This window comes from Equus przewalskii, chromosome 7 (assembly GCF_037783145.1).
Source record: "Equus przewalskii isolate Varuska chromosome 7, EquPr2, whole genome shotgun sequence".
Taxonomy (NCBI): Eukaryota; Metazoa; Chordata; class Mammalia; order Perissodactyla; family Equidae; genus Equus; species Equus przewalskii.
In genome coordinates, this window is record NC_091837.1 from 65,888,561 (window position 1) to 65,913,767 (window position 25,207).

Here is a 25,207-nt window from a genome sequence, read left to right on the forward strand (position 1 = left end):
GATGAGTAACATTAATTCCATCTGCAACCTTAATTCTCTTTTGCTATGTTACATAACATATTCACAGGCTGTAGGAGTTAGGATGTGGACATCTTTCCAGGGTGGAGGGGGGCACATTATTTTCTGTCTACCATAGTATATAAACTTTTAAAATCCTCACAATAACCTAATTTAACAGATGAGGAAACTGAGGCACAGAAAGTTGATATAACTTGCCCCAAATCACACAGCTAGTAAAGCAGGTAGTCTTACTCCAGAGAATACATTTTTCCACTCTACTCTATGCTGTAATGAAAAAGGAGTTTTAGAATAGAGGACCATGTGTGGACTAAAGTAGTTATGGCAGCTTCCCCAGAAAGTTTGGGCCCAGAAGGATAAGATGTGTATTCCATTTGACCATTCATCTATCCAGCACTTTTGAATATCTAGTATCTATCGAACTAAGTGTTGAAGAATCAAAAGAAAGTGAGACAAGATTGCTAGCCCTGAGATTTTGCAATTGCCTGCAATAATTGGCAGAGAAATGAACAAATAATTACACAACAAGAGATAAGTCCTATTGCAGAAGTCTGTCCAAGATGATTAGACAATAAGTGGGAGGGAGACATTAACTTTACCTGACAACAAGATGTGGGTTTAATTTTTCCCAACACCTTTCCAAACATATCTCCCAGAATTTGGTTTTTATGACTCATCTCAAGACTTCTTATCTCAGTTGTACAAAGAAGACTTGTTATTTCTGCTTCTGTTTTTGTCATTTCCCAGCCCTAGCAAGTCCTCCCTCCACTTCCAGTTATTGAATTCTACCTGTCTTTCAAGACTGGGATTTTTGTATCTGCATCTGTCTTTCTGAGTGGGTGGTTGATCCCATTCGGAGAGGGTTCATGTTCCTGGTGCCTAATGGTGCCTGGCACTTACAGGTTCTTAATGAATGTTGGATTAATAAATAGATAAGTACAAGACCACTTCAAATCCCACTGAGATCTTGTTTTCTTCCAAATTTGTGAAGGACTCATTTGGCTTCCTGTATTTTTGGCTTACAATTTTCTAAGTGTTTCGTCTTATCCCACTTTCTACTTCTAAACTTCCTCTGCAAAGACTAGAGATCATATCTTCTGAGTTTTGCTAGTCAGAACTCAAATAACTGTTGGTTTTTAAATGATTGATTCTAGGCTCACTGAATACTATTCTCCCTAAGAGTGATCTTTCCTAAATTTTCTCTCTCAAGGTCCTAGAATGAAGTAAAACTCATTTGAAGCAAAACACGTATTGATAGGGCCACCACCCTATTGAGCAAGTTGTTCACTGTCCAAGGGCACCTGAATCAAGGGAAGGTTAGGGCTGAAATCCAGCCTCTTCTCCTCCCTCCAAACCATGAGCAATAAGGATGCATGTGTGCACAGGAAGCCATGCCTTTTTCTAATTTTCACAAAGGTGCCCTCTCTTTGCTAAGCCCTGAATCCGTGGGGTTCTGTCCACCTATATGGGATGCCTTTTCCTGATTCATCCGAAGATACCATATGAGGAGCAGAAGCTCTGCCTTTTGATGATTAAAAAAGTGCTTTAGAATCTTTCAGTGACCTTGTAAAAAGTAACAGCTACCTTTATGCTATGCAGAGATTATTAGCATGTAATTCCTAGAAAACAGGGGCTTCAACTATTTTGACCAGTGTCATATCCCTGGTATGGTATATGTTCAATAAATATTTGTTAAATTAATGAATAAGACAATGAAATAAATATAGCATTTTATCAACTTTGGCGCAGAAAAATATTAATTTCCCAAATTCCAAGGGTTTCTATTACTTGATTCACTTTCTTCTGTTACATATATCCTCCTTATTGCCATGAGTGATGTTAATCTGCAAACAAGAAAAAAGAGCAGTGGAAGAATCTGAACAGACAACCAGTATATGAGAAAGGGAATTATTATCAGGTTTTCGAGAAGAGTTTCCTCTTGTGAAAATATGTTGCTTACTGGCCTACCTCAAAGTCAGTGTGTTATGGGAAAGAGAAGAAGAACATTGAGTTGAGTCCAGAGGCATGGATTTCAGCACTACTTCTTCCACACACATGAAACGTGAGCTTGGGCAAGTCACCTGGTTGGTCTTCTGTACCTTGGTTTTCTTATTTGTGAATTCGGAGTTTCACCATCTGCCTCTTGTCATCCACAGGGATGCTGCAAGGGGCAAATAGCATAATGCATGTCAAAGCTCTTTGCAAGATTAAAAGTCACTGACTACTCAATGTAAGATGCCTCCCAGTCCATGCCAAGCCCTGCATTCTACACTGTAAAGAGGGCCAGGGAGGTGACTGAGGGAACCAACCATCCCAATGGTGTCATGCTCTCCCACTATGCCAGCCTAAGCTTTGTCACCAGGAAACATTTGCACTTGCAAATGTTAGAATTAAAAATTAATTGAGGTGTTCAACAAGCCTATACTATTTTCCAGATACACTGCTTTCTGCAGTGGATGTTACAAAATGAATTATATATGATCCCTGGGTGATAATTCCATCAGCCCCTTTATTTTTAAAAAAAACTGTGAGATAAAGATCCAACCAGGAGTTAGGATCCAGTTCTTACCACTTCTTATGAGCTGTGTGATTTTAGAATCTCCATTTTCTCATCTAGAAGAGGGGAGTACATGGTAGGCATCCCACAAGAGTTTGTTTGTTTGTTTCCCCATAGAGAAAATGAGATAAAGTAGATAACTCGCCTTATAATTACTCTAAGGTGAGGCTGATTTTTAGTATCCAAGGTCACAGAGCTCATTAAAGGGATCTTGGGAAAGCCAGCTGCCACAGACCCTGCTTTTCCTCTGTGACCCCTGTGACCTTGAACAACCTGGGGAAGAGGTAATTGAACAGCAACTACTACTTCGGAAGAAACAGAATCAAAATATCGAAACTATTGACTCACCCTTAAGGCAGTAAACAGTGCTTTGGTCTCTGACCTTTTCGCATCCCGGGGCAGTCAATAACCTGGCCGCTAGTTACAGCGCCTGCCACTGATTCTGATTTGGGAGTACTTTAACCTTGAACTGAGCTCCAAGTAACCAAGGCAACAGGAAGTCAGCTTCTGTGTAGGAGGAGTAGGAATCCATAAATCAAGTCCCTAATGCAAACATGGTGTGCAGGTAGAGGTTTGAGAGGATAAGTGATCTCTGAGAAATTACCTTTGAAAATGAGTGACTGTCCCTCAATAGGCTACAGCCAAGTTTCAAAGACTTTTAAAAAAAATTATCAATAGAGGTCAAGAAGTTATAGCAGAATGTTTTCACATAGGTTTAACTTTTTTTTTTTATTTCCTCCTGGCTCTGTCTTTTAATTATGAACAGATGTTGGATCCACAAAGTTATTAGCATTGTTATTTCCTCCTTTACAAATGAACTGGCCTTCAAATATGCAAGCCTCAGTGCAGTCTGTCCTGTGTTGAGGTTTGGGGATGCTCTGAACACATTTGCCAAGTATGCTCTCCATACAGTCTGCTGTCTGAATTTGACATAGTGCTCCCTTTCCAGATCAAAGCCATCCTCGCCTTTACTCATGCCCCAGTGTAAGCTGCAGTACCACATCTCAATGGTCCAACCAGTATAATGCTAGCTCTGGATTTTTCTTAAAAATTATTTTGTGGAGTCCCACTGGTTTATAACATTGTGTAAATTGGCTTATAACATTGTATAAACATTTCATTATTAAATAGCAGTTTCTCTATAGACTGCATCGTGTCCACCACCAATAGTCTAGTGTTTATCCATCACCATACACTTTGGGTTTCTTTATAATCTCCCTCCCATGGAGAGAGAGAAGCCAGGCCCATGCTAGGAAAAAACTTTCTAAATGTCCCACTGCTCTGCCCTCACCCAGCATTTGTGAGAACTTGGTTCTGAACTGTTTCACATTCATCTGGTCATTTGGGTACCTCTCCGTGGGACATCAGCTGCCACCTGGAATGAAAGGAAACAAAGACTTCCAATGACCAGCCTTCCCAATGCCCTCTCCCAAGGAGAAGCCACCCATTCCAGTCTCCTAAAACCTCTGCTCTCAGATAGATTTTGTGGATTACAAATACTATGAGATTAGCCTTTGTTTAAAGCGCATCCAGTATTCTGACTCATGTACACTATTTCTGGGGTTGTTTCTGTAATCTTTTCAAAACCCAAAAATGTCTGAGAAAATGTCAGGGCTTTTTTTTTTTGGTTTGTTTTCAAATTCATTGGATGGCAACTAGCAAACAGTACTATAATCTAGAAAATCCTAAATTATCCGGGATTTTCAAGACAGCTAAACATTGACAATCTGAATTATAGAGTGTTTTAAGTGTCATTTTATTACTTTTAATGTATTCCATTGCATAAACACTTGAGTAGCAAAGTATGCCCAATAGAGGTATGATCGGATCAACTTTAATGAAATGATGTGGACTGAGACTAATTCACACTGTGAACATTTGCATGAAAATGGGTACAACTAAAATAACTTGAAATCAATTTGTTCCCAAGTGAGAGTTAAATATCCACCTGCTAATCCTGTTTATGGCTCTTTCCCTGAGCATGTCATAATTTGAGCAAAGAACTACCTGCCCAACCTTTGTACCAACCAGGTATAAAGATTGGACATATCAGTGAATTTTTCCAAAGCAGCTGTTATCCCATAGACCTCTGAGAGCGTAGAGTTCCGGAGGTGTGCTGTGGGAGGTATTCCCGCATCCATTTGATGGGAACACACTCACGGTGGTACACAGTACCAATGAGGGAAATTTTCATCAGACTCAGGCCTGCTGTCCTCATTTCAGATTTGTTAGCAGACAATTATTCAAGCACGTCAATCTACCCCAGTGCCCATACTCTTATAGACTTCTAGATTCTTGCCAAACTATGTTTATTTTCTCAATGGAAAAATAATTTAATACATGTTTGTGGTTTCAAAAATATTAACAATACAGAAGGATAAGGAGTAAAATTTAAAACTCCCCCTTCCTCACCAATCTTCCCTGTGTTCTCCTCCTCCAGAATAACTGCTGTCAACTGTTAGGACGTATCTCCCTTCAGATGATTCTGTGTGCATTTTACATATATTATATGTGTATGCCTCACCTATCCCTGGCACACCTGCGTATTTTACAGATGGGCATACTATACACGTTTGCTGTATTTCCTGACTTCTTGATGGTTGTGTCTTGCAATCTCTCTGTCATGGAATTTGATATTTGTCTCCCTCCACTGTCAAAATGCTATGAAATGCAAAATCCCTAAAAGCATAAATGCTATTGTTATTCACAACATCTCAAGTGGGAGTCTCAGAGACAGGATGGAGAGGAGGCAGAAGGTCATAGAAGGTAGATGAAAATGTCACCAAGACTTTCTTCCTTAGGCAGCTGCAGATGCCTTTTCTAGGTGTGATACTAGGGCCTCTGCATCCTCAGTGTGAAACCTGCTGTCTGCAGACTGAGGTCGTGGGCAGGTGTGAGAAGACAGCATGTGGACCAAGGCGATCCCCGGGTTTAGCATCTGGATACTGGAATACTTCCCACCCTGACATTAAGAGCTGTATGAGTTTGGTCAGTTCTCTCTTAACCTCTCAGAAATGTGTTGTGCTTGTCTGCAAAATTAAGAAAGTAGTAGCCTCCATGCTACATGCTTTGCCGGGCTGGCCTTAGGCCCTGTCAGCGGATCTCACTGTGGGGGTAAGATAATGTTACTCTGGAAGGGACTGCATCTCTCAAGTTGGTTGGGATGGGAAAGAAAGAGTCAAGAAGTCCTGTGAAAAAGCCCCATTTGTTGTTGTTGCTATCAGTGGCAAGTGGCCTGCAAATGGAGGCACTCTGAATAGATGACCATGTGACATGGATTCAGACACCCTCAGCCTCTGGCCTTATGCTTGGATGAGTTAGAGAGTCATTTTTTGCAGCTGGGGATGGAGAAGGTACCCAGAAATCCTTGGTCATGTCAGAGAAGAGAAATGAGCCTCTGCTGGCTGGTTTCAATTGGGCCTGAGGAAGTAGCAGGTTATACTAGTTACAGTAGTAATAAAGGGAATAGTAATAACAGGAAACACTTGTATAGCATGGACTACGCGTCAGACGCTGTTCTAAGCACTTCACATTGATGGGTTCCTGGATGCTCCCAGCCACGCCTATGAGGGAATGCTGTTCCATCCCATTTGTATAGTTAAGGAAACTTAAAACTTGGAGAGGTTAAGTAACTTGCATGTGATCACACAGCTGAAAAGGAAGAGAGCCTGGATTTGAGCCCAGGCAACAAGGTTCCAGAATCGCTCTTACAATTTGTTATATAGTAAATTTCCAGGCCCTTACAGAAGCACCCAGAAGAGTCTACCAAGGCTTTTCAGCGTCATAAATACATGACTTATGATGCTTATTATGACCAGGCACTCGAAGGCCCCCAAATCACTTAGCCTTGTGACTATTGTGACACAACAGTTCCCATGATGCGATGCATCTTCCACCTCCAGCAGGCTGGTCTCTTGTCTGAGTCATCCTCATCCCTCCTTCATTGACAAGTGTATGCCTGTCACTCAGCGCCAGGAACACCTTTCCCTCATCCTTGCTGCTCTAGCATGAGCTCCAGAAAGCCTTTCCTCACATCCTCCCACTTGAATCCCGACATCCTAGAACTCCACAGGCGCCTAGGATGAAGAGCACACAACCCTGCCCATACTCGTTGCCCAATGTTTCCTTCTCATTTAGTCTTGTCTCCCCAGCTACGTAAGATGAGGCGCCTCACTAGGGTGGGAGCCACTTCTCCCCATCTTGCTGTGTACAGCACAACCTCTGGACAGATGGGCTTCTTGATCCTCAGGAGGCAAAAGCCTGGCTGATGGATTATACTGTTTCATTAGGCCTGGGTCCCATCCCCCACTTCCAGGCAGCCAACCTGGAATGTTGTCACCACTGACCTCAGCCGCAAAACCAAAACCAGTCATGCTGCCAATTTATTTTTCTTTAAACATTCTAAAATTTTATTCTTGTGCCAGAAAGAGGTCAGATCATTGGATGATTTCCTCAAATCACTTTCGGGTTTTATGTTGTCTGTCTTCCTGTCCCATTAACAGTAACTGTAGGCTTTGCGGTTATTGTTTTTTAGGAATGCCAAGTCCCCACTTAAAAGTGGACCAGACGGCAACGCATGGTAAGAACGAGGGTTCAGCGTCCACCATGATGACCAGGAAGAAGCCAGCCACAGTTGACAGTGTTGCAATTCCACCAACCCCAGTGTTATCTCTCCTTGCTGCATCTGCAGCAACATCGGACACAGGTGAGCACCTTTAAGATGCCTTGGGTTCACCCCCGTGAAGGTGGGTGTGGAGAAACCCCACTGGGAATGAATACAGGTAAGAGTTTTCTGTTTAGCCAACCTCCCATAGACACTGAGCGTGTGAGCTATTTCAGCACTGGATATTCCAAGTGGGAAGAAGTCCAAGAAAGGAAGGAGATCAGCTCAGAACCTGGAGGCAAAGGCCGGTGAGTAACAATTAAATGATAACAGTATTAATTAGTCTTTATTAATCAAGTCTTAATAATTAGTAATCTCTGCATCAAGGGCCTTATATATGTTATCTCATGTAACTCATAAAAGAACTCTGAAATAAATACTGTGTCCTCATTTCAGAAGAGGAAGCTAAGAGTAAACATACTTGTCTCAGGAACCCATGGACAGTCAGAATTCCAACTCAGGCCTAAAACCCAGGCTCTCCACCACTGCATTTCACTACCTCCCTTGCTCACTGGGGTTTGAAAACAGTAATCAGAGTTTCCCTGCAGCCTTGATTCATTCTACGCCGTGATGTCATGAATTCCTCAAGACTCACCAGACTGCTCACTGGAAGATGATAAAATATAAACTCCTGATTCAGACATCGCAGATGCTCTGCCTTCCTCTACTCCCCATGTAATCTCCCACCAGTTTCTGCACCAGCCCCCACTGTGCCACACTCATCCCTACTGCCAGGAAGGTAGGCCTTGGACTTGGCTTAACACCTTTCTTTGAGGACAGCCTTACTCAGTTTCTATTCACATCCCACAGATCTTCAAGGCCCAGCCAGTCACACCTCCCCCGAATGGCATCCAGTGTCTCCACCATGCATTTACCACCTACTCATAGACTACATAAGAAAATGTCTTCTATTTAACTTCTTCCCCCTCATAACAGAATTGTACATACCTCAGACGTAGAAGCCATGATTTAAGTTCTTGCTCTCTTCATGGCACACAGAGTGAAGGCACATTTCATAACATTTGTGGAATTAATGCACTGGTAAATGTTAAGCATATTGCAGTATTTAGAAATGCCTATTATGATTAGAAGCCCAAAAAGAGACTCATTAGTGATGCTCACTCTAAACTCATCTTAATTCAGCAGGTTGCTTTGAGCAGAGAACTCTACTTATCTACATACCTACTTCCTTCGTGGAAGTGGTTGGTAATTAGAAGATGAGCCCAACTGAAATAACAGAAAGAAATATTTGGAATGACACTTCCCACATTGAGTTCCTCAAAATATTAGTAGGTGTTTTGTGATAAAAGATGTTTTCATAGTTAAGTGAGCGTAGGGAATACTGCATTACATCTGCTTCCTTTCCGCAGAGCTTCTCAGAGCCTTTAGCTGACCAATGTGCGTTGGGAGGTTCCAGGAGGGAGAGACACAGAATTTCACAGTCTTATCTGACCACCAGACCCATTTTTCTGGGAGTAGCTCTTAACAGCTCTTGGAAATGGTGTTCTCCCAAACCGTTTGCGAAATCTTGCTCCAAGAGAATGGGATCATCTCTCAAATATGATCCTGGATCTTCACATCTTTCACATGCTAGGTGTGACATGAAAAGTTTTTGGTGGAAATGTCAGGTAAAGGATGCCAGTGATGAGAAGAAGAAGAGGTCAGAGGAGGGAAGGTCACAGAGGAATGGGGCAGAAGCTACCCCTGAGACTTGATGAACCAGTAGCACCTTTGTGGGAGGACGACCAGGCAGAGGAAGCAAAGTGGACAAAGCCCTGGAAGTGGAAACTGGTGCCATGGCTGGAACTCCAGAAAGTTATCACTTGGCTGGAGCAATAGATTTGGGCCGAGGTCTGCACTACCCACTCAGATAATTGCTTATTCAACCTTGTCAGTTAAGCTCTGGGGACCTCCCTTTATGGATTTAGAAATTAGCCTGTGTGTTTTTTCCTTTGCTTGCCAAGCACACTTATTTCCCAGGGGCAAAAGACAGGTGGTTCCCCGTTTTCCTCCCCTGAGCTCTTTCCATTCAGTGTGAGAGAACGCATTCTTGGGATCCCGTGCTTCTATGGGCTTGCCTCTGCCATTTGCATTCAGTAATTTACAGATATGCCAAACAGGCATAGAAACAGGTGGATATTAAACTTTTAAGCCTACCTCTCTGGTAATCAGAGCTGAGCTGAAGTTCTCCTGTTTCAGGATGCAGGAAAGGGCTGTTTATTTTTGGCAGTGCTAAAATGAGACCCTCATGAGAATTTCACAGATTTGGTCCATTTCCGGGTCTCAGGCTGCTGAGCAGAACTTCTGGGGGAAAACAGGCCAGAGATCTACCCCAGGTGCTGGAGGCCACACCTTCCTGAGAGTCCGTTCCCCACAGATAAACAGCTTCCCACAAACCTGAGAGAGTTAGGGCCACACAGCCTGGGCTCCTGTCCAACGCCCTGTTTCACAAGTGAAGAAACTGATGCTCCTGAGATTCAGAGATTTTCCTGAGGTCATGCAATTGGATTGGAACCCAAATTTCTTGATTTACCACCTGATTTCCAGTGGAATCTCACTTCTGTCATAAGCCAGCATTAGCAAAATGTTCCTAAAAAATATTAGAAAAGTTTCTTTCTCCCTAATTGTGGACTCCTACTTCTTTTAGAGAACAGAGAGTGAAACTCGTAATTTGATGCTTTAACCAAAGTCAAGCACGTAGTAGGCAGTTAATAAATAGTGTCTGGGTTTGATTTCATTCAGTTGGGTGTTTGTGCATTAGTCATTTATGTATTTCTAATAAGACAACCCAATTTCTGTTTTCTTTAGAGTCCCTTTCTTCATTCTAAGCAAGGTTATTTAGAATGACTTCTGGCTGTATACAGAAATAAATTTAAATAGGTCATTATTACTACAGAATGCATCTGAAGACCCAGACAAGTACAGAGGGGAAAAAAAAGGGAAAGAAGACTAAAGTGAAGTGGCTTATACAGCAAAATTAATTTAAGAAATAATTTATTGAGATAAAAAGTACTGAAATAATTCAATTAATTAGAAATTCCTTTCATTTAAAAATAATGGATTCTAAAGTTCCTAGTACAGGTCCTGACACAGAGTAGCTGCTCAATAAATGATCCCCAAGTGAAATGAATGATGGCGAGGCAGCAGCTGTGTGCTTACACAGTACCAGGCATGGTGGGAGATGTCTGAGAAAAACATGCTCCATCTTAGAACTGCTTAACATCAAATGGAAAACATTTGACAAACATGATGTAGGCTGTTGGTAAATACTTGCCAAATACTTAATCAGTCTAGCCTAATGGTACTTTTTCAAACAGGTGATCTTTGGTAAAAGAAAAAAAAGGAACATTTCCTACCTTACTTTATAAACATTACAAGGTAGGAGAAATGGATATGAGTCAGAGGTTTAGAAATATGTGTTTTCTAGCTCCAGTGTGTGTGTGTGTGTGTGTGTGTGTGTGTGTGTGTGTATTTTTGTTTAAGGCAATTTTTTAGCTTCTCAGAGTCTGAGAGGCATGCTGATTATGAAGTTATTGATTTGGAGGAGAAGAAGAGGAGCTGCAGGAGAGGGTGGCCAGACTGAGAGCATGTCAGTTTGTGAGCTACTGGGAGGGAGGGATGGCAGTGGCTGCCACTGGTGCTCGAGCAGTTCCGCCTTCGTGATCAAACTGCTCAATAGCTATTGATCACTGCCGTCCTCTGGCCTAGTGAAGGAGGTGTGATCCCAGGGAGCACTGCATCATTATTGTGAGTAATTAGGGCTAATGCAGTAAAAGCTTCAATAAAGTTTGTTCCGAGTGATGCATAATTTGAAATAACTTCTATTGTGCTGGCCCAATGATGATTTAATGACCATCTCAGATAATCCATACCTGAATAAGTCAGGCTAATTTTTCTGATCTTCTACATGTTGAAGTAACTTCTTGGGGAGGTCATACAATATGCAGAGAATTCATGATTTCCCTACTGAAACATGTTCGCCTCCTTTGTATTTAAGATGAGATGTCAATAAGTAGATTCCAAATTCTGCAGGAACTGAGCAAAATGCCAAGAAAACAGAATCTCTATGGTTTTACACCTGAAAGTCTAGAGAAGGAATGATAGAAAAACAAGCAGGTGAATCCTTCTTGTTTTCTCTCTGTCTGTCTATCTGTCTCTCCCTCTCTCTCTCACAAACACACACACACCCCGGTAGTCTCTCATCCTAAATCCAAGAGGAAAAAAAGACAAGTGTCAGGGTTACTATCAGCCAATCTCATCTGATTAAGGTACAACCAGTTAGGTAACGGAGGAAAGCAGAGTGAACACAGCTCTTAGTGGGTATCTGTTTCATATCAAAGCTAACCCATTATTTTCTCAAGTTTGATCTGCCTAATTTAAAACTACCAGAGCCTATGAGTCAGTGAAAATATTTAAATTTCACAAGTCTATTAAATTTTTAGACATTTTGTTTCTGAAGGCAGAAACTGATACTAGGTAAACCATTTAGTCATTAACCAAACTATCAACTTGATCAGAACTGATACCTGTATTCAAGATGCAAAACATTAAGCTTGAAAAATTAATTACTTTTACAGATAAAAGTATGAATTCTTAATTCTAATGGAATCAGAATGAAATCCAGGTTCCAGTAGGTAGAACACAATGATCATGAAAATTACTTCTAACTCCAAAATTCTGGGATGCCTGATTTTTCTCTTAACCAACTGCCATCTTTGGGAAGGGGACCAGAATAATGAAATAATATCCAGATGCGAAAAACAATGAACAGGAATTTAAGAATTGTAAAATTATTTATTTCCCCTGCTTTTTGTCCCGTGTGGAATCATGATCTCAAGATCCTAACCAAAATAACAGATCAATTCAGCCAAAGTCTTGTCTTTCAAAAGAACCCAAATAGAGCAAATGAATGTGCAAGTTAATGGGATTTGGAAGTTCCAAAGGCCATAAGTATACAAACTGAAGAAGTCTTCAAATTGTAAAATAAATTCCTGCCAGCCCAGACTAATCACTTAAAACACACAGTAGAAAACCTTCAAAATATCTGGAGAAGATAAAGTTTGATTTTCAAAACTAATTGTTCAAGTTGTCTGAAAAGTGCTACTTATGGGCCATGTTGAAGCAGCACAGAATGACTGTTTGCCTAGAGAGCTCTGCTGAATGTGACAGGCACATGAAAAGCCCCCTCTCCTAGGCTCTGGGCCATGATGAAACCCAGCAGGACTGGAAGCTTCAGCACTTCCCTCAAGACATCATTGCAACAAGGACCTTCTGAAAAACCTCCAAAAATTCTTTTTATTTTCACCTGAAAAGGAGGAAATAAGCTCCTTTCTGATTTAACCTGGACATCTTAGGGCAGCTGAGCTGTTCTCATGGCTAAGGCTGTAAACATCCCAGAGAAACACCAAACTCTCCAGAATCTCACCCCTGCCTTCTGCTCCAATCCCACCTCCTTAGAAATGTCAACCAGCACCCAACTCCTTTGGTATCTTCACTGTCAGAGTGTAATTTTCAAAAAACTAAAAACAAAATATCAGAGTCGCTTCAACTCTATTGAGGAAACCATTAAACCATGGTGATAACGCTGGTCCACGGAAGAATTAGAGGAAGCAGGCATTATAGAAATGTAGACATTGGAGAAAGAATGTGAAGCAAGATTGCCCAGTTAATGTTGTACTGGGCAATAAAACCACAATCTCTGGGCTTATCTTTGCTAGATAGAAATCATTTTCATCTTTTCTGAGCAAAAATCTACAAGTTATCCTATTACCTGTCCGAGTCTGGGCTTTTTTATTGGTAGTGGAAAGTGAATCCAACAAGGAAACATTTCCTTAGATAATTAATAATCACTCTGCGGACCTGTAAAAATGATACTCCAGGACTCCAAAAGGACATACACCCTTCCATTCTCTTTGTTTCCAAGTTTTGGCTCATTTTTCTTAACACCACACACGGGCCGTGCCATGCTCTAGTTGGATGCATGTATTCTTGTTTCATAACACTTGCATCAAAAGCTCAGTGCTCCATGTACCAGCTGGGTGATCTCAGACCTCGCTGTTCACATTTGTGAAATGAGGAAAAGCAAACCACCCAGTCTAGAGGACTGTGGTGAGGAGTAAGTGAGACAATCCTTGTGAAAATCTTAGCAGGGTGCCTGGCACATACGACGAGTTCCGCAAGTGAGTGCTGTTGTTGCTGCTGCTATTGTTGTTATTATTGTTATTGCTACTATCTGTTTTCCACCCTAGAATGTTTCTCTCTCCCTCACCCACCCCTCCAGCCATTTGGATAGCTAATACAGATTATTCTTCAGGACTCAGCATAGGTGCCTTCAACTCTAAGAAGCCTTCCCTCACACCTATTTTGAGAACCACTCCATGGCCAAGTTGGATACCATATCCTCTGTGCTCCACGGCCCCCTATAAGCCCATCGATCATTGACCCCTGCATTTAATGTAGTGTCTGTGCTCATGCCTATGTCTCACATTGGACTGTCCACTGCCCTTTTGTCAGAACTTATTCAACTTTGAAACCCCAGTAACTAGCCCTAACGTAGACAAACAATAGGTAATCGTTAAATATTGATCAAAATGCACTGAACAACAACTGTTTCCTACACAAAACCATCTGGTGCATGAAAACACATACTCTAGCATTTTATTCATTAGAGTTGAGAGGCAATGATTTGTCTTTATTTTCCATATTAGCACCAGAAACAGGAGACCACACTGAGAATGTTCAGCAGAGGGAGCAACCTATGAGGGACCTCCGGGGCCTCTAGAATCTTTTGTTCAGTAATCACAGACCACCTACTGGCTGATACACCAGGATATCCCTGGGGGATGATTATTTTCAAGTTAAAGAGTCAGCCTACATGGCATAATCTGTGCAATGCATGAGTATCTGTTTATTCAGAGAAGAGGAGGAGAAACTCATACACATAAGTGTCTCCCTTCACTCAGAAGTTCTATGGGATTTTCAGGATAGGCCGCTCAAGGGAAAGCTGGGAAATACATTGGCCTGGGCTGTGATTTAATTATCTTATATGCGATAGTCTTACATGTGCTCAGAGTATTGGTTTCCCAAGGGCAGCAACCATTTCCTATTTAGGTTTTGTCCCATTCAATGAGTATTGAGTATCCCATGAATTCCCAGAACTTTGCTTTATATAGAATGAAAAAAAGAGAAGCGAAAGCCAGGAGAACTGCTATTAAGCAACTTGTAATCATATTTGGGTGTGAAGAACCTCACGCAGTGCTGGGTGCATAGTAAATAGTCAATAAACATGTCTGGACTTGATTTAACTAATTCTTTTTCTCTTCAGAGCTGAGATTTTAGGAAAGACAGAAGGTTTAATGACAGGTTTGAAAGTGCTGTGTCAGTGAGAAGTTTAACTCAATTTGTCTTCTCTGAGTGCTTCACACGGATTATGCTCCCAACCACCTCTTGCCACAGTCAGACCCTCTTAAAAATAGAGTAATGATAATAATACATTTTATCTTCTTCCCAGTGATAGCATCATTCACACCTCCATTGAAGCCCAGTGGGAGGCTTGGCTGTGAGGCATCAAACGCAGGGGGAGTCAGGTGCGATTATTATAATGAGGACTCCATGCCTGGGTGGAATGCAGGAAAGAAAACCTCCCATACATGAAGCGATTTCTATTAAGATACTCATTTTATATCAAATATTCACACTTCTCTTTATAAATGGGAGAGAATTTGTGGCAGATTTTATGTGGCCAAGAATGAAAGGGCACAAATATTTTATGATCAGTTTTGAGATGAAAGTGGTGTGCCTCCTTTATTCACTGGCTCTTTCCATTTCCAGAAGTCTAATTAGATTGTTGGTTTAATGGTGGCGAGATAATTTAGTGGCAACTGAAAGCAACTGTGTTAATGAGAAGGGGGGACAGTGCTTTGGGTTTCCTGTAATTAATGGAGAGTTTTTGAAAAACTTCTCGGTTGCCGTGAAGTTGGCATACTGAGCCCAGCTGTTGAGAAGCGGGGCAAGGTCTTTCCTGCTCATTGCTGCGGAAATGGCCTCAGGCAATGTGGAAGAATTGTGTAATGACTGTCATTAAGAATGATCTTTAGTGGTCCAGGCAGGCTGTAGTCAGTCTAAGACAGAAGAGAGACCAAAATGAGGGATAGAGAGAAAGGATACAGTGAGAGAGAACAGAGTAAGGATTGTGAGACAGATATGACAAAGAGACAGACAGACAGAGTTATCATTCACCCATCAGCCCCCTCCATTCTACTTCTGGGAGCCACTGGAGTAATCTGAGCGTCCTCCCAGGAGGTCTCCTTCTCTTCTTGCTTAAATCGGAATTGACTAGACAAGACGGGATTAAACTAGACTAGAAGGGACTTTTGCAGACCCCTTCAAGTTGCAGATGAGGAAATAGAGCCCAGAGAGGTGAACTGGGTTAGAAATAGTACCTGAATTTGGAAACCTCGACTCTTTCTGGCCACCACAAGGAAGTACAGTGGAAATTGGATTTGGGATCAAGGACCAGGGTTATTGTACAGCCTTCAGTACTTATTAATTCATTCCCTTAGGTAAGTCGCTGAGTCTTACTGAGATTTCTGAGTCTCAGTTTCCCCATTGGTGAAATGGGAAAAGTAATGTCTGCCTTTTAGACAGTGGTGAGAGAGAAATGAAATAGCAGATGAAAACACCAATCACGCATTCAAAGCAATATATCACTATTTTATGACCCCTCTCATGTCAAAAATGAAGTCATGCCATGTCATGATTTAATCATGTTATGATTCAGATCATAACATCCATGAACTATCTTTAGAAGTTTTATTATCTCTCCCTCCTCCAAATAACCTTATCTCAGGGCCCCAAGGCCCCCTACCCATGAAGATATCAACTGCTGTATCCGGCTCATCTTACTGGAATTTCTATAAGACTTTGTTACTAATTGTCAAAATTTTTTAAGCACCTGCCACACTGATACATACGAGTATAAGATTCACCTCTGCCCTAGCAGAACTTTCACACTATTTGGGAAGGCCTGACTTCAAAACATGAGATGACCAAATAATATTAAAAAATGAATAGATTGAATAACAATCTCAAACAGTAACAGAGCTAGCATTTAGGGATTGATAAATCATTAATTTCCAACTAAATGGGACTAAGGGACTTCAGAGGACAGTGAGCTGATCTGGGAAGAGAAGAGTTGAGATGGCCTTCTAAGGATGGATCTAATTAAACAGCAGATAGAAGCAGAGGGGACAGATTTATAACATCTCTGCGATAGGAATGTATGTGGAAACTATGACATATGAGGCTGGAAGAGAGGTTTGGGGTCAGAACATTGAGTACCTGAAATTCAAGAATGAGGCATGGTGACCCTCTTGAAGGACAGTGTAAAATAGCAGCCATGGGCCAATACCTGTCTGCAGTTATATTTTGATTGGCCTACAGAGGGTTATACATTGTTTAAAAGTTAATTAGCAGCTTATAAATATCAGAGGATTTACATAATAATGACAAGTTCTGGCTTTTTCAAACTCCGACTATCTGATAACTTTGGGCTGATTCCTACCTGACAACAATTGATTGATACAGAATAGCATTGCACCCCATTAGATGGGCCATATTCTCTTTAGTTTCCCGTGTCCCGTCTCTCCTCCCCCAGCTTCCTTCATAATCCCAACCAACTTCATTCATTATATTGGCCATCTGACTCCCTATAGGGAACGATTAAAGGCATTTGAACTGGAGAAAGCAACAAGATCAAAACAATGTGCAGAAACACCTAACCTAGCAGAAGTAACATGGGTAATCTGTAGCAATATCTTGTATTATTTAATTACGGAATTTGGGAGTTGGAAGAGTCCTTTGAGATTGTGAAATTGAGAGAAATTTGGCACTCTGATGCAGTCAATATAGAAAATAAACAGGGAAACCTAGGTTTTCTCACTCTCTCTAGCTCCCTGTCTTCTTTGCTTTCTTAAGAAAATATGGTATGAAACTAGCTTTGAAACAGGGCAGGCTTTCCTTGAATCATTGAATCCATGACTTCTAAGATATGTGTCCTTGGGAAAATTATTTAACCTCTGAGGTCTCAGTTTTCATCTCTTTACAATGGAGATAGTAATGTATTTGTGTGGTTGCTAACACAACTAAATGAGGAAATAGGTGAAATATTTCAGACTGTCCCGTAGATTCTCCAAAACTGTACGTTTCTTCCCCTTTTCCTTAGTTTCAGAGGAGAGTAGGAACAATGTATTCCACTTACCTTGTACGGTCTATGGTATGATACAAAAAGTAGATGTTACAAAAGTAATCGTTGAGTAAATGAATGATTGAACACCATGTACACCTCCTCTAGCAAAGAATGACAGTCATTTTTCTCCCCTCTCCTCCACCCAAGACTCCTAAAATGTAACATCTGTTATTTTAATGTCCTTTGTAATGAACTCTGTTAGTTTATTTTGTGTGGTCTGTTTTTGAAAGGAACACAATTCAGGTGCTTCCACCTCTCTTACCGTGTCTCACCTGTTGAAGCATCCCCTTCTCCAGGAATTGTAATATTTTCCCTTGATATCTCTTTAAACTAAGAGAGACCAGATAGGCTTCATACAACAGTGAGGAAATGTGAATTTGTGCTACCAATGGACAGTTTGAAAAGACAAAGAGAAGTTTCTGATGGAGGAAATTTCAACTGTTCAATGATCCCAGCAATGTCTGTGAACACCCTGTGTGGCCTGGACCCAGGGCTTGCCCCATAAAGATGACAGAGCTCAGAACAAAAAAGAATAAACCTGATATTACCTTGAAATTCAGCAGGGGATCCAGACCAGCCTCAAGCAGTGTTCCTGGGTTGCTGGGTATAGTTTCAATGCTCAAAAACACTCCTCCAAAGGATTTTCTTGTCCTCCAATACTTGAAGATATTTTGAGACGACTTTCCTTATTTTGAAATCCTGTGTTGTTAGTGCCTAAATTGCCACAATCCTGGTCTTTGTCTCGTGCAAGTTGCCAGAGTTAAGTGATTGGGCTTTACATATGGAAAGTTCATTTTGTTGTGTAATTAATGGGAAGCAGACTTTGGGAAGCTGATGATCCAGGCCCTTATTTATATGAGAGCATATGTCTGTGTTTTGTTTATGACTCACTCTCTTACTCCACGCATTGTAACTTGGGTTTGTTTACACTAAGTTTTCCTAGAATCCAAGCCACATGGTATATGAGCCAATAATTTATGGTCTCTAAAAGGGAAAGATGATGAACGAGCCTTTTCCTCTTAAATCGTCAAATCTTAAATTGAGGAAGGAGTACTTGCTACCTCGAGTCTGTCCAAGTTTATATTTGAAAAAAAGGTAAAGCAATAACTTAAAAAAAAAGGACAAAAAATTACTGGTATAGTGCTCAGAACTTGAATATATAGATATTTGCCAAGAGAGAGCATATGACCACTCCCCCACAATAAACCATTATAATTCTGATCCAAATATTCAGCAATGAAAAGACCATTCATTCTGTCCCTCTCTGTCTCTGTCTGTGTCTCCTCTCATTTTTGGTGTTAGATAATTAGTATATAATATGTACATGTCTCCCTTTTCCAGGGGACCCATAGTTTTAATTAGTATGTGGGCTTAAATGTTCGAGCTGGTTTTCTTAATGGCACTTACTAAGTTCCAAATTTGTTTTGGTCATTGAAGCTCCACTTCTCCCATGGTTTGGAAATCAGTCTATATTTCACAGTACTTCAGTGGTTTTGGTCATAGCTTAGATACTTCCAAAAGTTAGTGATGCTCTGAGAAGAAGAGGGAACGGCTGATATAGGTGAGGTTCTAATTTAATTTACAGTGGTTTGGATCCCTTTCAATAAATTCCTTCATATTTCACACGCAGACTTTACAAAATAGATGGTTAAGTGTTGGTTTAGATCAAGTCATGTAGATTGATTTCAATTCAAGTCAGCCAGCTGAGCTCTGTGCTGGTCACTAGGAGGAGGGGCATGGAATTGAGGGCCTAGCAGAGTGCCTGGCACAAAGTGGGCTCCATCGATACTTGTTCCAAGAATGAATGAGAATGGCTAAGACAGGGTCGTTGTCCCTTAAGAAAACACAATTTAAGAGGAGAGATAAATGTAAATTAATCCCATAATCTCAATACAGGACAGACTATGTGAAGCGCTCTCAGAGAGATACAAGCAATGTAGAAGGAACCAGATTAATACTGAAATGAGAGTCCTCGATGACTTTTAGGAAGAGGACTTAATTAAACTGAATTGTAGCAGAAATTGGAAAGCACTGGAACCACACCTAGTATTGTTTTGTTTTGTTTTTGTCTTTTTTTTTCTCACAGTGGCAGGAGAATTGCTTCTGGATAAAGGAAAAACTTAATTTTTGTTTTCCCCCAATCCAACTGCAGGTGCAATACCCTCTCTGACAGAAATAATAGAGTTGGGCACACACCTGTAGGCTATGCAAACTTATTGGTTTCGTGATCCATCCATCATCGACAAACCAGACCGGCACAAACGTATGTGAATGTCTAAAGCAATGCCTATAAATTGCTTATTCTTTCCATGAAAAGTACAGGGATACTTTGTTGTGTACATTGACATTTTTTTTCCTGAAAAACTTTAATAGAGAGAAAAACAGCACTCATGCATCTGAGTCCCTCGAATGATGTTCAGAAGGAGTTAAAGGGACAGTCTACAACTTTGAGGGTATTCAAACCCTCTGAAGTGCCTACAAATCTGGGCACTCTTTGAGAAAAGAAAATTAAGATTCAAAACTTTCACAACAGACTGGAACACTGGACTAAAACCAATAAAATTAAACTTTGCAGATTTAAATAGAAGGCTTGTACTTAAGCTCAAAAACCGACTCGACACAGCAATGGCCAGGTTTGGTGGCAGTTTATGTGAAAACGTTTAAGGGAGTTAATTGAGCTTCCATTTAATATGAGCCAACAGTGTGATGTTGCTCCAAAAAAAAGAAATACAGAGTTTTTCTTTTTTTTTTTTTTAAGTTGCCCTTACTAATAGAAGGATAGTGCCTTGACCACGGAAATTAATCAACTCAGTTTTTCTGCACTAGTCAATCACTTCATACCTGGAAAATCAGTTCAATTCTGGACACCAAAATTTAAGATGAGATTTGGCAGGTGATAAAAATCTCCAGGAGGAGGGTGATCAAAATGGAATATAGTCTAGAATTCATCTCTCATGAAACACATATGAAGGAATTGAGGATGTCTTTCCTAGAACTGAGAAGACTTGGAGGTGTATGACTATTTTTACAGAATCATATTTATCCAGAAGTAAGGGTCTTTCTAAGAAATTAGGAGATTTGTCTGGAGACCCACAACTGAGGGCTGAAAACTTGAGACTCGAACCCCATTCTTCTCATGTCCCAGTCAATATGTTTTCTATCAGATTGTAAACAACAAACCTCAGTATTTAAGTAAACAAATGCAATTAAGACCAGGAAGAAAACAAAACATGGATACTTAACCATTTGATGTAACTCTTGAAGTTCTAGTATGGTCAACAAGGGTTGATTTCATTGGAGCCTAAATATTAAAAATGTAAAAATTTTCATAAGATCATGGTTGTTACATTATTCTTTGTCCTTGCCTGTTTTTCTTTTCTTTTTCCAAAATTTAAGAGAGGGGAAAAAAATCTTTCACAATCAAGTGTGAACATGCATCTACAATAGTTGGAGGATTATATAAGGGATGGTATTTATGGTTAAGGATACAGCTATGCCATGTTTGAGAGGAAAGAAAAAAGAAGTATAAAGAGCCCTTTGAGAGGGTGCGACCACCCCCGCCTTTTGACCACCTGGCATGCTGTGAGACTCAACAGATGTAGCGTCAAACTTTTTGGCATTAACTACATTTCCATCCAGCCTCTCACGTTGTCTAGTCAGTCTGCTGGGGCTTGAGCCACATGCAACATACAAAAGCCAAAGTTGACTGAAACAGAGTAGAGCTAAATGGCCCTCATATTCCTCAGTTTACCAGTGCCAGCACTCCGAATACACCACTTGCCAAAAGTCTAGGAAGCCACTCTGACCCTATAAGCATCATCCCCAGAAAAACTCCCAGATTTAAAAGACTCTTCTGTGGATCTATCCTGGGCAATTTCTACTAATGAATTTGCGCAGTGCACCTTATAGACAGCTGCCATCACCTCTGTTGCTAGTTCTCTGATCTCTGAGCTTTCTCTCTTCACCCAGCTTTCTCAGGCCTGCCAAAGTCCTGGATACCTCCGTTAGAGGCTCCCTTAGCAACCTAGCACTGTTCTTACTCTGCTCAGTCTCCCACTGGAGACAAGTTACTGCTGCCTTTACCTGTTGAAAGCCACAAAGGGGTTTTCCAAAACTCAGCTCATGCGCTGACTGGCATTATTTCCCCATGGTCAGAGAAGTGAAGAGGCCTGAAAAACCTAGGGACCTGGCCTCAGGACTACCTAACCAGATAAAGAAGGTCAGCATCAAATCCCATTCTGGAAGCTCTCCATGGACAGAACACTCTTCTGACTACCATGAAATCGCATGCAATTCAATTAAACGTGTTTAGGGAGTAAAAAGATGAATGATATCCAGGTTTCAGTCTCTAGAAGCTTACAGTCTGAAACAATCCAGCAGGAAATACTAATCAAGCATCTACTATTAAAAGATACTGTGCTCTTTGTTACGAGGCGTGCAAAGACGAACCATCCGTCTTCCAGAAGCTTTACTACTTCCTAGCCGTGCACTCACAGAAGGTTGAGATCTTCTAAGATTAAATATTAAGAAAACAAACTCTTCAGGAGTTTAGAAAAAGAAAGGAAAACTTTAAAACAGTGCTCTCTAAATCTGTTGATCATGCAGTAATATCAGTAACATAATTTTGAACCATAACCCCAAGGAAATGCATGTTCAGAATATATGCACTCATCTTTTAAAATATAAATTCAAAAAGTTGAGATAAATCTGAAATAAATAATACTGTTAAAATAATTTTAAATTTCATTTAATTTTTCTTTATTAATGAAACAAAAATATATTTACTGTCTTCAATATTTTATACTATTTTTAATGTTTTTGGGAGAGCCAAGTGATTGAGTTTTCATTCTTCTTTTTGAAAATCTTGAGTTTTTTTAACACTTACGATAAAGCAATTTGAAGGTCTGATTCTGAATTCAGTTTGTTTCAATACCTGTTAGCAGATGTTATAGGTTAAAAGGATATTTCACATAAACAGAGATCCAAAAGGAGAAAGCACATAATTTTGCATAAATCATAATATTATTTTTTTTCAATCCATCCATCAATTAAGCAAAGGCTTTTGTTGAAATTTGGCTAACCAACTTCCTTATTAACAATCAGATGGTCTTGCAAAGCAAAAGGCAATGCATTTTGTAGTGAGTCCAAATCTCTGAAACTCTTCATTTGGAAGTTAACTCTGTTTACAAGATTTTTTAATTTGCAGACTTAAGGGATTTTATAGGTTATAATATATCATTTTGAGCAACAAAATTGCTAATGGAAACATTTTCCATCCATCTTCAAAAATGCTCTATCCCTAGTAGGAGATTCTTTCTAAAAGCAACTACTTTCTTTCCCATTTTCCCTAAAGGGACATTAAGTTTTTGTTCGTTTTTTTAACAACTACTAGGTAACATTACTGACAGCACACAAAAGTTGAGAACATCTAGAACCCTTGTCTTTTTGTACAAGAAAATGGCCAAATTCGTGTTTGAAAATGGGACCTCTTTCATACACTTGCTGCAAGACAACCAATAAAACTCTGTGGCATGTGGCATATTTCATGGATGTTTCTGATTTCATTATAAAGTATTTTGAATTTTTTTTCTTTTTAAAGATCTTAATTTTCTACAGTGAGCCATGCAGGCTGACCTGCTGTAGTGTTGCGTGTAGGACAGGGGGCCGGCCCCGTGGCATGGCGATTACGTTCGCACGCTCTGCTTCAGTGGCCTAGAGTTTGCAGTTTAGATCCTGGACACAGACCTAGCACAGCTGATCAAGCCACACCGTGGCAGCATCCCACACAAAACAGAGGAACATTCCCACAGGTGTTAGCTCAGCGACAATCTTCCTCAAGGAAAAGAGGAAGACCGTGAACAGATGTTAGCTCAGGGCCAATCTTCCTCACAAAAAAGAAGAGTGTAAGCCAGGACAACTCCCTCAAAGTAACAAACTGATGAGATGTCCTGTCAACCCCTTGAATGTGTGGCCTCTCCTTCTTTCTCCAGGAACTTCATACCCAACTGTGACAGGTGACACATCATCTCATTTACAGCCCAAGTAAGGGCACCACTGTCATTCCATATATTAAGCATTAAAATCTTTAACTAAGTAATTTTTAGATAAAATATAAATACGATAAATAAAAAATATTAATATGTTTTTCTTGCAGCTCAGTAGATAGTCTTGCTTCCTCCTTGGGGAATGTGCTCCCCACTTGGGAAGATGCTGATTTAAAATGGAATCAGATTTGGGAAGGTGGAGAGGAGGAGAGTAGTGTGGGCAGGGTTGCAGAGGCAGGAGAGTGCAAGGCAAGTTCCTAAATCCCTAACACCAATAATACCTCCCAAAAGATCTCGGGGTGACAACTAGGGCACTTACTGTGTGGTGTCTTTGCCAATTCCAAGCTCACACATGTGAACACACATGCGCGCACACCCCGCTGCTTCACCTCTCCGTCAGCCAGAATGTCCACCTCACCTCGTACCTCCACTTGTCCCAGGGAAAATGTGAACTAGGAGCAAAACGAAGACTAGGGTCCCCTAAGGCATTGCAGCTGAGAGAGAATGCTCTTTCACAATAAACCCCTAAGAGGAAGCTCTTGTTTAATACTCAAGCAGTTACGGTGCTTCAAACAAGCTAGTCGCATTTTCAAAGAAACCTCAAACTGTATTAAGATGACTTAAGGATCAGAATGGAAGCACCTTTATATCGTGACACATCCCCCACATCTGCTAACTCTTAATTCTAAATTACGGCTTTCAAATTGTAAAGCAGCACTGTAGCAATTGTGCTGATGACCAGAAGCAACTCTGATGTGCCCTGCCTTGCAGAGGCCTCACTGGCAGGGGCAAGTTGCCATCTTTTTCAAAAGAGCTTTTAAGGCCAGGACTATTGAAGGTTAATTTAAATTCTAAGGATGAAAGAAGAAAGTTTGCCTGCCAAGGCAGGTTGCTTCATACTTCCTATTAAAAAATTAAAAGTAGTGTTAGAAAAACAAGAGATCATTACTGAGTTAAGTACAGAGTACCAAAAGAAAATGCATGATTTACATGGGACAATGTCAAACAACTGAATCCCTTTGAGCCTCTATTTGCTGACCATGTACTACATACCAGACCATGTACTGCTGTGTGAATGAACCTATGCCGGGGACCCTGGGGGTACAGAGAAAAGACATGGCCTTTGCCTTTGAAGAATCTTCTAACATGCATCAGCATACAAAGCAATCCACACTGCAGCTCTATGCGTTGATTGAGGCAGATAGTGTTCCAGCCCTGTCCACCCTGGAAGGCAACTCAACTCCAGGCAGTTCAGCAACCCCCAAAATTTCATTTCCTTACCTTCTCATAGGGCTATTCAAAGAGCAAGAAAAATTCTAATGAGTCTAGAGATAAATTTGCCTCCATCTCCAACCCACCCAAAACTTTCTTGTAAAAGTAGGATATGTTTTGCACATGGGCAAAGTACAGTCTCCAAGCCATTAACAACTATTTCTTGGGAACCTTCTATGTAACTAGATTTGTTAGTCCTTACTTGCTCACAGTGCCTATACTACAGCTATAAAGTCAGTGTGCAAAAGCAATGCTAAGTCTAGTCTTTGATTATCAGAAGAGACATGGCAAAATCAACAGAATGCTGATGAGCCAATCCTCTGATAATGGGAGCGAAGAGAGGGAAAATCTAGATCTGGACCCAAACCAAGTCAACTATTTGCATGGCAATTTTAAATACAGAGAAA

The 25,207-nt window shown here is 40.7% G+C and overlaps 1 protein-coding gene and 1 long non-coding RNA gene across 5 annotated transcripts in view; one reads left to right on the top strand and one right to left on the bottom strand.

Moving 5' to 3' along the window:
- The window catches only part of SETBP1 (SET binding protein 1), a 360,544-nt gene that overhangs the window by 325,362 nt on the left and 9,975 nt on the right, over positions 1-25,207 (top strand). For all 3 annotated transcript variants that reach the window (XM_070627579.1, XM_070627580.1, XM_070627581.1), the window contains exon 5: positions 7,110-7,280. In XM_070627579.1, the coding sequence (XP_070483680.1) occupies positions 7,110-7,280 (171 nt within the window). The remainder of the gene's footprint in view (positions 1-7,109; positions 7,281-25,207) is intronic.
- LOC103552136 (uncharacterized) lies at positions 1,738-24,047 on the bottom strand. 2 transcript variants are annotated; one of them, XR_011542028.1, is made up of 5 exons: positions 23,848-24,044; positions 18,033-19,318; positions 3,867-3,950; positions 1,987-2,179; positions 1,738-1,862 (listed from the first exon to the last, which is right to left on the bottom strand). It is a non-coding gene; the product is annotated as an uncharacterized lncRNA (long non-coding RNA). The 2 variants fall into 2 exon arrangements; XR_545173.2 differs by lacking the exon at positions 18,033-19,318 and having other exon boundaries at positions 23,848-24,047.